A 13,764-nucleotide genomic window follows, 5' to 3' on the forward strand; every position below is an offset into this window, starting at 1 on the left:
AGGCCTTGAGCAAGCTGGGCTGGTGGGAGGTGTCCCCTGCCCGTGGTAAGGGAGTTGGAAGTGGATGATCTTTAAGGTGCCTTCCAACCCAGAGCATTGTGTGATTCTCCACAGAGAGGCAGGATGCTGATGTGACCCTCTCACCCCACAGAATCACAGACTCAGTCATGGAATCACTGAATCACAGAGCCATAGAACTCTTTTGGTTGGAAGATCTCTCTAAGACCACCAGCCCAGCCTTCAGCCTAAGATCACCGCAGCCCAAAGTGCTGTGTCCTGGTTTCTTGAGCACCATCTTCCCCTGTGCTCAGGGACAGGAGAACCAAACAAACGTGATGCAGGCGACTCGAGGACCTCGGAGGTCTTTTCCAGCCTCACTGATTCCACGATGCTCAGATGCCTTTCCCTTCTCATTGTCTCATCCCAGGGGCTGCACTTTCGGAGCAGCAGCAGAGTAGCAGCAGCGAGTCTCTGACAGGCTTGGGGAGGGGGCTCGCTGCAAACGAGCCCGCAGGAGTCTTTAAAAGGACTTCTCGGAGCTGCAAGGGAGCTAGACCAGGGGAGGCAATGCAGGGCTCCTCTGATAGCCCTTTCTCCTTTCCGTGGGCACACGAAGGGTGCTCCCAGCCCCTCCCCGGAGCAGCGGCAGCCCCGACAAGGGGCTACTCCCAAACTGGGGTGCAGGGGGCTGAGCAGCGGGACCGCCAGCACTGCGAGGGGACAGAGCCAGGTAAGGACATCCCTGCGCTTGAGGAGGGGGATGCTGGCATGGCGGGGGGTGTGCGGGGGTGAGACTGAGTATCCTGGCTCGGGGGCTACTGCTCCGGCACCTCCAGCCCAACTTTCGGCAGAGTGGGTGGCCCGAGGCTGTCCTCTCCCGGGCTGTGATAGCCTCTCCTGCCGCTGCTCCGTGACCACCCGCGGACTCCAAGCCGGGAGCCCTGTCCCTCCTCTCCCCGGGGGGAGCGGCTGCGGTCCGCCCCGCCCGCCGGAGAGAAGCGGCGGAGCTCGGGGTGCGCTCCCGGCTCGGGGAGCGGCCCGGGGCGGGCTGGGGACGGGGTTTGGGGAGGGGGCTGCAGCCGGAGCGGGGCGGTTCATCCCTCCACCCGGAGGAGAGGAAACCCTGGAGCTGCAGGTAACCATTGCATGACAATAGGGGAACAGCGAGAGGGGCTGGGGGAGCCGAAAGTGATCAGTGTGGGGAAGGATGGGAATGGGGTAGGATGAGGCTGTGCAAAGCGCACCCCTACTCTTGAGGGCTGTCTGGGATGAATGAGGCTTCAGAGAGCTCGGTCCCGTTTGCAGCTTCCCCCCGAATCTGCTTTTCTCACCCGGTTTTTGGTGCTGGAGAGCAGAGTGAGCCCATCCTGGCCGGAGGGATGGTGGGGAGCGAGGATGAGATGCGGAAAGCAGGACAATCCTCAGCCTTGCTTTAGAGCAGGACGATCCCGAGCACTGCATTGAAACAGCACAATCCTCAGCATTGCTTTGAAGCTGGAACGGGAGAGAAAAGGCACCTGCGGAGGGATGTGCTGGCACAGCCTCATACATCACCCCCGTGAGCCGCAGAGCCCTGGATGCTCCCCAACCTGGCGGAATAGGGGCACAGAAAGCCATGGTGGGGTCAGAGCTGGACACAGGGTGCTGCTCTCTGGTAAAACACAGGAGGGAAGCCCAGGGAGTCGGATGTGCTCCAGGGTGATTGGCAAGAAGTCGATGGTCGAGGTCAAAGTGGAGCCTGGGGCATCATCGTCGGAGCAGCACCTTGTGTCCCTGTGCCCCGCTGGCTCCCAGCACCTGCAGAACTGGGCACAGCTTGCTGCCCGTGTCCAGACCTGTGCCCCGGAGGGCAAGGAGAGAACAGCCCGGCTCAGGCGTTTGGAACTTGCAGGTTTGTGCTGAGCTGAACGAGAGACTTCTGTAGCTCCGTGGAGGAGGAGATGTGCAGGGCACAGCAGGCAGCCAGTGCTTAGGGTGCTGGGATGGGTCTGATAGTGCTTGAGTTGGGAATCCCATCTCCTGGTGGGACCTTGCTACCAGGGCTTGATGGCCAGAGTGGATCTGCACTACTGGCGTGGGATGTGCCCAGGACAGAAACCTCACACCCTGGGAGGTCCCCACATGCCGTCACTTCTCCTGGAGTTGTTCCACTTCTTGGCAGCAAGAGATCTCCTTCTATGATCAGGTGACCCGCCTGGTGGATGTGGGGAGGCCTGTGGATGTAGTCTACCTGGACCTCAGCAAGGCCTTTGACACCGTCCCCCATAGCAAACTGCTGGCCAAGCTGTCAGCCCATGGCTTGGACGGGAGCACACTGCGATGGGTTAGGAACTGGCTGGAGGGCCGAGCCCAGAGAGTGGTGGTGAATGGTGCCACATCCAGCTGGCAACCAGTCACTAGTGGTGTGCCCCAAGGATCAGTGCTGGGCCCTGTGCTCTTTAACATCTTTATTGATGATCTGGATGAGGGCATTGAGTCCATCATCAGTAAATTTGCTGACGACACCAAGCTGGGGGCAAGAGTTGATCTGCTGGAGGGTAGAGAGGCTCTGCAGAGAGACCTGGACAGGCTGGACAGATGGGCAGAATCCAACGGCATGAGATTTAACACATCCAAATGCCGGGTTCTGCACATTGGCCACAACAACCCCATGCAGTGCTACAGGCTGGGGTCAGAGTGGCTAGAGAGCAGCCAGGCAGAGAGGGATCTGGGGGTGCTGGTTGATGGTAGGCTTAACATGAGCCTGCAGTGTGCCCAGGCAGCCAAGAGGGCCAATGGCATCCTGGCCTGCATCAAGAACAGTGTGGCCAGCAGGAGCAGGGAGGTCATTCTGCCCCTGTACACTGCACTGGTTAGGCCACACCTCGAGTACTGTGTCCAGTTCTGGGCCCCTCAGTTTAGGAAGGATGTTGACTTGCTGGAACGAGTCCAGAGAAGAGCAACAAAGTTGGTGAGGGGTTTGGAACACAAGCCCTATGAGGAGAGGCTGAGGGAGCTGGGGCTGCTTAGCCTGGAGAAGAGGAGACTTAGGGGTGACCTTATCACTCTCTACAACTACCTGAAGGGAGGTTGTAGACAGGCTGATGATGGTCTCTTCTCCCAGGCACCCAGTACCAGAACAAGAGGACACAGTCTCAGGCTGCGCCAGGGGAGGTTCAGGTTGGATGTTAGGAAGAAGTTCTATACAGAAAGAGTGATTGCGCTATGGAATGGGTTGCCCGGGGAGGTGGTGGAGTCGCCGTCATTGAAGGTGTTCAGAAGGAGACTTGACGGGGTGCTTGGTGCCATGGGTTAGCTGTTTGGGTGGGTTGGATTGGTTGATGGGTTGGACACGATGATCTTGAAGGTCTCTTCCAACCTGGTTTGGTTTATTCTAATAAAGGTTTATTCTAATAAAGAAGCTGCTCCTGAGCTCCTCCAACCTGGGGCTCTCTTGGAAGAAGAGTCCCCAAAGCCAAAGGGATCTGTGGGTACTTCATCTGCCTCTCAGCCTAGGAGCAGACACAACCTCCAGTTAAATATTCCTCAACTGAATTATCTTTCGAGTCTGCCTCATCCCTGAAATCAGCTGATGTTAACAGATTGCAGAAGAGAGAGGGGTGGAAGAGAAACGTTTTGGTACAGAGCCTTCTGGTGACAGCGATGGGTCAGTGCTGCGGTGAGAGTTTAAGCCCAGACAGACCTGCCTGGGCGTGAGCATGGACACCTCGGGCTCTGCGCTTGCCTTGTGCTGAAGTGGCTTAAATCAACTTACCCGGGAGCAAAACCCAGCGTGGGGTTTACAGGAGTGCTTGTGTGACAGGACCAGCTGCGGCCACAAGTGAGTAATCGCTAAGCATAACAAAGCTTGAAGCGTGCTTGGGGTCAGACAAGAAACAGCCCCAACCCCAACCCAAAACAAACCCACAGCCATTGCGTAAATATTTGGCAGAAGCACACGTGTTTCAGGGGCTGTTTGTTTGCAAACTGGAGAGAGGACCCAGTCACCAGTTCACATCTCCGCAGGGAGCTCGGAAACGCTGGGCTGGGCTGAGCAGGGTGCTTACAAAGCGTTGCCAGCTTGGCAAGTAGAGCTCCTAAACCCGGTAGGGGGGCTAGAAGTGGCCAGGCGTGGTCCAGCTTCGGCCTCCATTGGTCGGTATTTAGTAGCGAAGTAACTAGTCAGAGCAGAAAATCCAATTCCGTGCCAGGAAGTTTGCTTTGTTGTGTCTTCTGCAGAGAAAAATCAATCACTGCAGTTGCTCGGAGTGAGAAACACACCCCGGGGAATATCTAATGGCAGATCCGAACAAGGAGAAGGTTCCCATCTCAGCTGAAGCCTTTTGCTTTCTTCACCCCAGGCGGTGAAATAGGACAGAGAGTGGAAAAACCGAAGAATTCTGATGACATTTCTGTGCTCCCAGGGAGCTACTGCTTCAGTACAAGAGTGTTATTGTAACTGTAGGATGCTGAAGCAGGTCTTGGCACCATGCTGCTTCTACCTTCTCCTCACACAGAGCCTTGCCTGGGTGTTTGTGTTATTTAGGAGCTGCTCTGCCAGGTCCCACCAACTTTCACACCACCACCACCTCCCTCCTTTCTCCTTCCACCAGCAGCTTGCTCTCCCTCCTGCAGCAGCAGCAGCCCTTGGCTCTGCCTGCTCCAGCCGTGAAATTACAACACATGAGGCCCCGTGGGTTGTGGCTGAAGAAGCAGGTGATGAACTCCCATTCCTAAAGGGACAAATTTGCTCAGGGACCAGGAGAGCTTTGCTTTATTACAGCAAATTGCTTCGCTTTGTAGCCAGCTCCACGGGATAAAGGAACAAGCAAAGAGTTCTGCTGCTGTTAGTTACTTGTTGAATACTTCTCTGAGTGCTTTTCCTCCCATCACTGCCAAAGCCATCTGCCTGGGAGGTGTATGTCTGGCTTACCGTTTTTGTCTGTGCCTGCTGGGCATTCCGCACCTGGAAGCAGCAATCTGCTCTCCCATTGTCATAATTCTCTTCACAGCCATTATGTTTGATGCTGCAGAAGAGAGAGTGCTGATTCTAGTGGTAAATAGGCAGAGACATCACATCTTGACTCCTAACATTACATTTCTTCATGCAATTCCTTCCTGACCCCAGCTCTACTCTGATGCAATGCACTTCACAGGGAGATTTTCTGCTTTGCTATTGTAGCCACAGCCAGGGAGAATTTCAGCCTTGATCTGCCTGAGCAGTTTGAAGTTCCTCCTTATGTTGTGAGGATGCTTCAGGCACTAACAGGCTGCTCTGTGCAGTTGGAGGGATACCTGCTCATGTGCCCAGCCAAAGTATGTCTGGTTAGGATACCTGCTAGGGAAGCTTTCATAGAGGCTAAAACCCTCTGAGCAGAGTGGTCTGTACCAGAGCAGACTGGAACAGGCTGTCTGGGGAGGTGGTGGAGTCACCATCCCTAGAGGTGTTCAAGGAATGTGTGGCCATGGCACCCTGGGACATGGTTTGGTGGGCATGGTGGTGTTGGGTTGCTGCTTGGACTGGATGATCTTAGAGGCCTTTTCCAGCTGAAACAACTCCATGATCTCTGCTGTTTCTCCTCTGAGTTCTCCTGGGCAGGAGCACAGGCAGGGAGGGATGTTCAGCTCCACTGGATGCCTGCTTTGCTTTCAGGGCACTGCTCTGTCCAGTGCAGACTGGGACTGACACGAGTGACTGCTCTGGATCTATGTTCTCAGCTCCTTAGCTTGCTCCTTTTGTGTGTGTTTTAAGATGAAAGCACAGACCAATGTGATGTCTCAGAGCTCTCTCACCAGAGGGCAAATGATCTGCACGAAAGAAGTTCTCTGGAGGTGTTTTTTTATTATCATTATTAACTCATTAATTAAGAACACCAAAACAAGGGCATAGGGTATCAGTCAGCATGCCTTAATTATACTGAGTCATTGTCTGTGGAGGTTCATGGTCATTAAGTGCTCTAGTGGCACTGTAAGATCAAGCAAAATTGTGCTGGTGAGGGATAAGATAGAAGCTAAATGGAGGGGGGAAAAAGCATCTAAGCTCATCAAAGACAACCAGCAAAGCCTGCTGATGGAGCTGTGCAGGTTGTTCTGCTGTTGCCATGCCAGAATGAATCCCAAAATCCCAGTGGCTGCGAGGCAAGGGTGCTGAGGTTCCAAAGGCTTAGTGGATTAAGCACTGAAAATGAGGGCTCTGGAGGTCTGGGCTCAGATCTGGGTGACTTTAAGAGCAGTGCATTCCCAGATGGTGTATGGGGAACACTCAGATGACAGCAGTTCCTTGCTGGTGCTGCCAGCATGCAGGTTGTCACCCAGTGAAGAGACTCAAGACTCTTCATGAGAGCCTTAGCAAATGTGTCTCCTTCTGAATCCACCTGCTGTGGAAGGGAAAGATGCAAAATTCATCAAATGGGACAAAAAAATCAGAGAGCAAAGATTAATATTCACTCAGAACCAGGAGGGAAGCTCCAAAAATACCAAAGAAGCAGACTGGCTAACTGCTGAGGCATCTCTGACCCCTGAGGACAACCCAGCAGCAGGAGGAAAGCATCACAGCTGCTGTAGAAGGCGGCTGGAAAAGTTGCCCTACTCCATGGGAGACACACAGAGGTCCCTCAAAAAAACCCTTTGAGTGTGTGAGAAATGTCACCAGTGGGTGACTGGAAGAGCCTGAGGCCCCTGTCAAGAAGAGATTTTGTGCAGCAGGTTGTCCACAGCATGAACTCCTCTTCCTCAGTGCTTCTTGCTGCAAAGGGTTGGGACAGGCTGCCCAGGACAGTGGTGGAGTCCCCACCCCTGGAGGACTTTAAAAGCCCTGTGGATGTGGTGCTGAGGGACGTGGTTTAGTGGTGACCTGGCAGTGCTGGGTAAATAACTGGACTCAATGGTCTTAAAGGTCTCTTTCAACCCAAACATTCCTGTGATTCTCCTAAGGCTTGACCTCTACATGTGGTGAAAGGAGCAAGAGGCTCAAAGAACTTCCTGTGCAATGCTGTGGTCAGTGATTTCCAAGCTGTAAAAAGGATGCAACTTCAGACAAGAAAATGTCCATCCTCCTTTTATGTAACACTGGGATGAGAGGCACACCTGACTGCACTCCCTGACCCTCCCCTGCTGAGAGGCAGCACTGATTCTTTTTCCTATCCTGCTATTTTTGCAGTCCCAGAACAACTGTTTTACTTTCTGACCCAGAGTGGCTGTTGCTGAGCTAGCCTGGGGAGGGCATCCCCCAATGTCAGCACCAGAGCTGCTTCCAGAGATGCAGTTCCAGCTGCCCCATCCCAGCACCTTTCTGTTCTACCCCTCAGGGGTCCTGCCTGCCCAGTTGGGTCACACATTTGGGATGCACGAAGGTGCAATTCTCTGCAGATCAGAAGGTCAGACTGGAGCAGGGTAGATTTAGGTTAAACTTGAGGGGGAAGCTCTTCACAATGAGGGTAGTGAAACACTGGGGTGAGGTGCCCAGAGATGTGGTGGAGGCCCCATCTCTGGAGGCACTCGAGGTCACACTTGATGGGGCCCTGAATTAGAGATGTCCCTGCTCACTGCAGGGGGCTTGAACAAGATGGCCTTTAAGGATCCCTTCCAACCTGATGCATTCTGTGGTGCTGTGATTCTGTGAGCGTGGTGCTGCTGTGGCTTCTTCCACAGTCCCCCCACAGATGATCTGAGGCTCAGTACAACCTTGTCGTTCAAAACTGGTGTTAGAGCAGAATGTCAAAGTCCATTCTTCATCCAGGCTTGGAGTTTGCCCTGTCTGGTGGAAGTTTAGTCTCATTTATTGTGGTGGAAGGTCAGCAGTTGGGCTTGATGGTCTTCGAGGTCTTTCCCAACCAAACCAATTCTATGACTCCAGGATTCTGCTCGCAGGGAGCCTGCTCTGGCTTGACCTTTCTCTCCAGTGTGCTCTCAAGGATTGCAGCAACTCTTGGAGCAAGCCCATGGCTGCAGCTTTTGACCTCAGACACCACAGCAGCATATTCAGAACCTGCAGATCTCCCCTGTCCCTTTCTCATCTCCATCTTCAAGCCTCTGATGCTTCAGCTCTGGCTGCTTGCTCAGCTTTCCCATCCCAGCCACCCTGGATTTCTGCTCTCTCTGGTACATCTCCTCCCAGCCCTGGAGTTACATGTGAGACACCTACCTCCCATCTGCACATTTCCAAATCAGAACAGCATATTCATGATTGCCTCTGGTAGCTGGAGGCACTTCGACTCTCACTCACCGCAGTTTTTCTCACCCCGAGAGAAAGCACCGCCCCTGGAGGTGTTTGCATTCCTCCTGGAGGTGTTTGCATTCCTCCTGGAGGTGTTTGCATTCCTCCCGGAGGCATGAAGGCTTTGGCTTGCCTGGGGAAGACAGCATTTTGTTTGTGTTTGGAAGGCCCGGGTGCGATGTGGGCTGGCTGGGTTTGAATCCAGGTTCCTGCCCCTGGATTATTATGGAAACTTCATCATCAGGTGATGGGAACAGAAGCTGCTGGGCATGCTCTGCCTCAGCACCCTCACCACAGCCTGCTGGCTAGGCTTGGGAGAGCTCTTGGGCTGGGTTGGTGTTGTGCATCTCCTCGTTTCCATAGCAGATGCTTTAAACTTTTTATAGCAGAAAGCTTTACAAACACCTACTTAGGCCATGAAAAAACACTCCTGTGAATCAAGCAAGCCACAGAAACAACAGTGGAGCTGCTCAGCCCTTTTCAGACTGTCTGAACAAACAACATTGCCCTTGATGACCTGCAAGGCCTCCTCCAACCGAAGCGATTCTCTATTCCATCACCAGATCTCTTCAGCTGTCTGTGCCCCGAAGCTGCCCACTGCAGTTTGGATTCCTTGCAGGGGAAAGGTGCTTCTGAGACACTTCAGGGTGAGAGGAGAAGGGTTCACAAACCCAGAAGAGTCTGCAGAGATGGAAAAGAAACAGCTTGTTCCTTTCCACTGCAGGCTTCACATCCACATGCACGTGGCTTGACCTGCTGGAGAGGTGTTCTCAGGCAGGGTCCTTTCCCTCCTGCACCTCATTGATTTGCTTTAATTATTTATTCCCCCCTCCCTTCCCCCCCCCCCCCCCCCCCCCCGGGGTTCTGTTGGGTTTTAGGAAGGGTTTTTGCTTCCCACCCACACAGCTGCTGCTGATCCCTGGGGCTTCTCAATTGGTGCTGCCAGGCAGTAAGTGGCATTTGAAGATCTCAAACTCAGACTGTTTCTATGTAAACAGGAATACCTGTGAAACATTGCAGTGGAGCTTGGGATGTGAAGAGCCAGGAGCTATCTTTGCTTCTGGCTTCTGAAAGCACCCAGAGCTTGGATGGGGGTGAGATGGGGCTGAGTCAGTCCCTGAGCCTCTCCAGGCACTTCTGCTAAGTGACAGCAGAGTTGAACCAAGTAGGACTTGCAAGCCTTTAGCCCTGCTGCCAGGGCTCTGCTTTTGGTCTGATTTCCTACACACTCTTTGGTCAGGGTCTTTCAAAATGATCTTCCAACAATTTCTGGATCAGTTTTAAGACAGAAGCTTGGAAGAAAGGTGGGTCCTGTGTTTGTGGGGTTCTGTGCAAGCAGAGGATGTTACCCCTCCTGCTCCTTGATTTCACAAAAGAGCTTCTGGAGAGTGAGGAGGTCAGGGGGGAGGTTTGATGGCCAAGTGGCACAGGAGACATTTCTCAGCAGAAGAGAAAGGATTGACTGTCACCAGCAGGCTTTGGCCACAACAGTCCACATAGCATGGCACCCAGACCCCTTTGGAGGAGCAGGAAGGTTGTGGTGCATGACATCCATCACCCTCTCTCCTGGTGGGATGCATGCTGCAGGCTCCCAGCCCTGACCCCATTGTGTGGAGCCTGTGACAGGGAGAGAGATCCCTGCGCCTCTTGGGACACTGCACTTGGGCAGTGAGAGAGAGATCCCTGCACCTCTTGGGACACTGCACTTGGGCAGTGAGAGAGAGATCCCTGCAGCTCTTGGGACACTGCACTTGGGCAGTGAGAGAGATCCCTGCATCTCTTGGGACACTGCACTTGGGCAGTGAGAGAGATCCCTGCACCTCTTGGGACACTGCACTTGGGCAGTGAGAGAGAGATCCCTGCAGCTCTTGGGACACTGCACTTGGGCAGTGAGAGAGATCCCTGCATCTCTTGGGACACTGCACTTGGGCAGTGAGAGAGATCCCTGCAGCTCTTGGGACACTGCACTTGGGCAGTGAGAGAGATCCCTGCATCTCTTGGGACACTGCACTTGGGCAGTGAGAGAGAGATCTCTGCACCTCTTGGGACACTGCACTTGGGCAGTGAGAGAGATCCCTGTGCCTCTTGGGACACTGCACTTGGGCAGTGAGAGAGATCCCTGCACCTCTTGGGACACTGCACTTGGGCAGTGAGAGAGAGATCTCTGCACCTCTTGGGACACTGCACTTGGGCAGTGAGAGAGATCCCTGCGCCTCTTGGGACACTGCACTTGGGCAGTGAGAGAGATCCCTGCAGCTCTTGGGACACTGCACTTGGGCAGTGAGAGAGATCCCTGCAGCTATTGGGACACTGCACTTGGGCAGTGAGAGAGAGATCCCTGCAGCTCTTGGGACACTGCACTTGGGCAGTGAGAGAGATCCCTGCAGCTATTGGGACACTGCACTTGGGCAGTGAGAGAGAGATCCCTGCAGCTCTTGGGACACTGCACTTGGGCAGTGAGAGAGATCCCTGTAGCTATTGGGACACTGCACTTGGGCAGTGAGAGAGAGATCCCTGCAGCTCTTGGGACACTGCACTTGGGCAGTGAGAGAGATCCCTGCAGTTATTGGGACACTGCACTTGGGCTGTGAGAGAGATCCCTACAGCTCTTGGGACACTGCACTTGGGCTGTGAGAGAGATCCCTGCAGTTATTGGGACACTGCACTTGGGCTGTGAGAGAGATCCCTGCAGCTCTTGGGACACTGCACTTGGGCTGTGAGAGAGATCCCTGCAGTTATTGGGACACTGCACTTGGGCTGTGAGAGAGATCCCTGCAGCTCTTGGGACACTGCACTTGGGCTGTGAGAGAGATCCCTGCAGCTCTTAGGACACTGCACTTGGGCTGTGAGAGAGATCCCTGCAGCTCTTGGGACACTGCACTTGGGCTGTGAGAGAGATCCCTGCAGCTCTTGGGACACTGCACTTGGGCAGTGAGAGAGATCCCTGCAGCTCTTGGGACACTGCACTTGGGCTCTCTCCTTGTGCAGTTCCTTTGCTCAGGTACTGATCTCACCAGCTCCTCACATGTGCTGACAGCATAATTCCAACACCAACTCTCTGACTATAGATAGCAAATGAAATGATGTGTAAAATTCAGCCTTCTTGGAAACTTCTCTCTTTTTCTTCCCTTTTTTTCCCTCCCCTCTCTATTTTTGCTTTGTCTTTCCAGGAACAAGATGCCTGTGAAGGTTAATCTCTCTTAGCCTGGCAAGGGAAGAGCCGAGGGGGTACAAAGTTATGGATCCTTTATACTTCCCCAACACCTTCAGCACAGAAGCTGGTTCCAGAGAGGCGAACTCCTCCCTGCTGGCCAACCTGACTGAGAATGGGACCCTCTCAGAGCAGCCTGCCTTCAAGTACATCAACAAGGTCCTGGTGCCCATCTGCTACCTGCTGGTGTGCGCGGTGGGGCTCAGCGGCAACACCTTGGTCATTTACGTGGTGCTGCGCTACGCCAAGATGAAAACCGTCACCAACATCTACATCCTGAACCTGGCCGTGGCTGATGTGCTCTTCATGCTGGGCTTGCCCTTCATGGCCACCCAGAATGCCATCTCCTACTGGCCCTTCGGCTCCTTCCTGTGCAGGCTGGTGATGGCTGCCGACGGCATCAACCAGTTCACCAGCATCTTCTGCCTGACGGTGATGAGCATGGACCGCTACCTGGCGGTGGTTCACCCCATCAAATCCACCAAGTGGAGGCGCCCCAGGGTGGCCAAGCTCATCAGCCTGACTGTCTGGACCTTCTCCTTCTTGGTGGTGCTTCCGGTCATCATCTTCGCCGACGTGCAGGAAGACTTCCAGACCTGCAACATGAACTGGCCGGAGCCCGTCAGCATCTGGTCGGCAGCCTTCATCATCTACACCTCGGTGCTGGGCTTCTTTGGGCCCTTGCTGGTGATCTGCCTCTGCTACCTGCTGATCGTCATCAAGGTCAAGTCCTCGGGGATCCGAGTGGGGTCGACGAGGCGCCGGAGGTCGGAGAGGAAGGTGACCAGGATGGTGGTGATCATCGTGGTGGTCTTTGTCTTCTGCTGGCTCCCCTTTTACATGATGAACATTGTCAATTTGATGTTCATCCTGCCAGAAGACCCTGTGCTGGTCGGGGTCTACTCCTTCGTGGTGGTCCTGTCCTATGCGAACAGCTGTGCCAACCCCATCCTCTACGGGTTCCTTTCTGACAACTTCAAGCAGAGCTTTCAGAAGGTCCTGTGCCTCCGCAAGGGCAACGGTGTGGAGGATGGTGACCCCATGGAACACAGGCAGGAGAACAGCAGCCGCTTGCAGGAGTCCATGTTAACCCAGAGGAACATTGAGTTCAATGGACACATGCAGACCAGCAAGGTGTGAGGGCATGGGTTGGCACTGCAAAGCACTTGTAGACCTGGAGGACTTGGGGACTTCAAGGAGAGAGGAGTTCACAGCAAAGCTGAGATCTGGAGACCCACACAGAAATGTACATAGACTTTGCTCAGTTCCCTTCCCCAGCTAGAAGTGTTCTGGTCTGTACTGGGCTGTGTGAAGCTCTGCTGGTGGTGTGGCTAAGCCAGATGTGTTTCACCACGCTCTGCACTCTGGAGAGCTGATTTGCTGGCACACCCTGCCAGCTCTGGACCGCTCTGGTGATGCAAAACAGCACCAAGCCTGTCCTAACCACCCTGTGAAGCTGAGCTTGTGGCTGCTGGCATCAGCCCAGAGCAGAAAGCAGCTCAGAGCAGAAAGCAGCTCAGATAATACCTTTGGGAGGGATCTTTGGGGGATCCCTTCAAAAGCAAAATGCTCTTTCATAGGAGGAAATGTCATACAGCACAGGGCCCAGCACTGACCTTGGGATGTGTATGGCTGTAGAGTGCTGGGAGGTCCACTGACACTGGCTAACTGTCCTGCACCCACAGGGGAGATTCATAGTGTTGGGGGATCCTTCAAGCACAGCAAGAAAGAGGCAAGAGGCAGACTGGGAGAATGCTGCTGGAAGGTTTCAGTGTACTCATAACACTTGCACAGTCCAACCCAAGCTGCCTATCAAGTGTAATGTAACCACTTCATTATGGTGTCAGTGATGATGATTGTGAAGCCCAGGAAAGCTGTTGTGTCTATTTATTGGTTCTGGATGTCAGTATGGCCGTGAATATAAACTGTACTTTCAGAGATTAAACCAAGTTCAATCCCCTTCTGACTCTCCCCTTTCATCAGGCTGAGTCTTGGATGCTTAAACCATCACAGGGGCAACAGTTTGGTGTGGCAGCACCAAGTCTGGGGAGCTGTGGCTCTATGGCCTGCTTGGACACCAAAAGGAAAGTCAGAGAGTCATAGAAGCATTAAGGTTGGAATAGATCTCTAAGGTCTCCAAGAAGAGAGGTCTCCTAAGTTCAGTTCTGGGCTCCCAGCTCAAGACAGGGAAGTAGTTCAAGACAGGGAGAGAGCCCAGTGGAGCGTCACAAGGATGCTTAGGGGAACAGAGCAGCTGTCTTGGGAAGAAAGGCTGAGACCTGGGGCTCTCTAGCCTGGAGAAGAGCAGCCTGAGAGGAGATCTGATCAATACTGATCAACAGCTAAAGGGTGGAGGTTC

General features: G+C 53.8%; 1 protein-coding gene across 2 annotated transcripts; it reads left to right on the plus strand.

Moving 5' to 3' along the window:
* The first annotated feature begins 1,095 nt into the window (after positions 1-1,095).
* SSTR5 (somatostatin receptor 5) lies at positions 1,096-13,355 on the plus strand. 2 transcript variants are annotated; one of them, XM_068147383.1, is made up of 2 exons: positions 1,096-1,135; positions 11,365-13,355. In XM_068147383.1, exon 2 carries the CDS (start codon positions 11,433-11,435, stop codon positions 12,543-12,545), a length of 1,113 nt encoding a protein of 370 aa, XP_068003484.1. In that variant the 5' UTR covers positions 1,096-1,135; positions 11,365-11,432; the 3' UTR covers positions 12,546-13,355. The 2 variants fall into 2 exon arrangements, with proteins under 2 accessions (XP_068003484.1, XP_068003483.1); XM_068147382.1 differs by lacking the exon at positions 1,096-1,135 and adding an exon at positions 3,530-3,820.
* The last annotated feature ends 409 nt before the right edge of the window (positions 13,356-13,764 follow it).

This window comes from Melanerpes formicivorus, unplaced genomic scaffold (assembly GCF_026170545.1).
Source record: "Melanerpes formicivorus ecotype bairdi unplaced genomic scaffold, bMelFor1.0.p_v2 SCAF_14, whole genome shotgun sequence".
In the NCBI taxonomy this organism is placed as follows: Eukaryota; Metazoa; Chordata; class Aves; order Piciformes; family Picidae; genus Melanerpes; species Melanerpes formicivorus.

What these genes read in the sequence shown, in the direction of transcription:
- SSTR5 (XM_068147383.1), top strand. Translation starts at nt 11,433, where the DNA reads ATGGATCCTTTATACTTCCCCAACACCTTCAGCACAGAAGCTGGTTCC.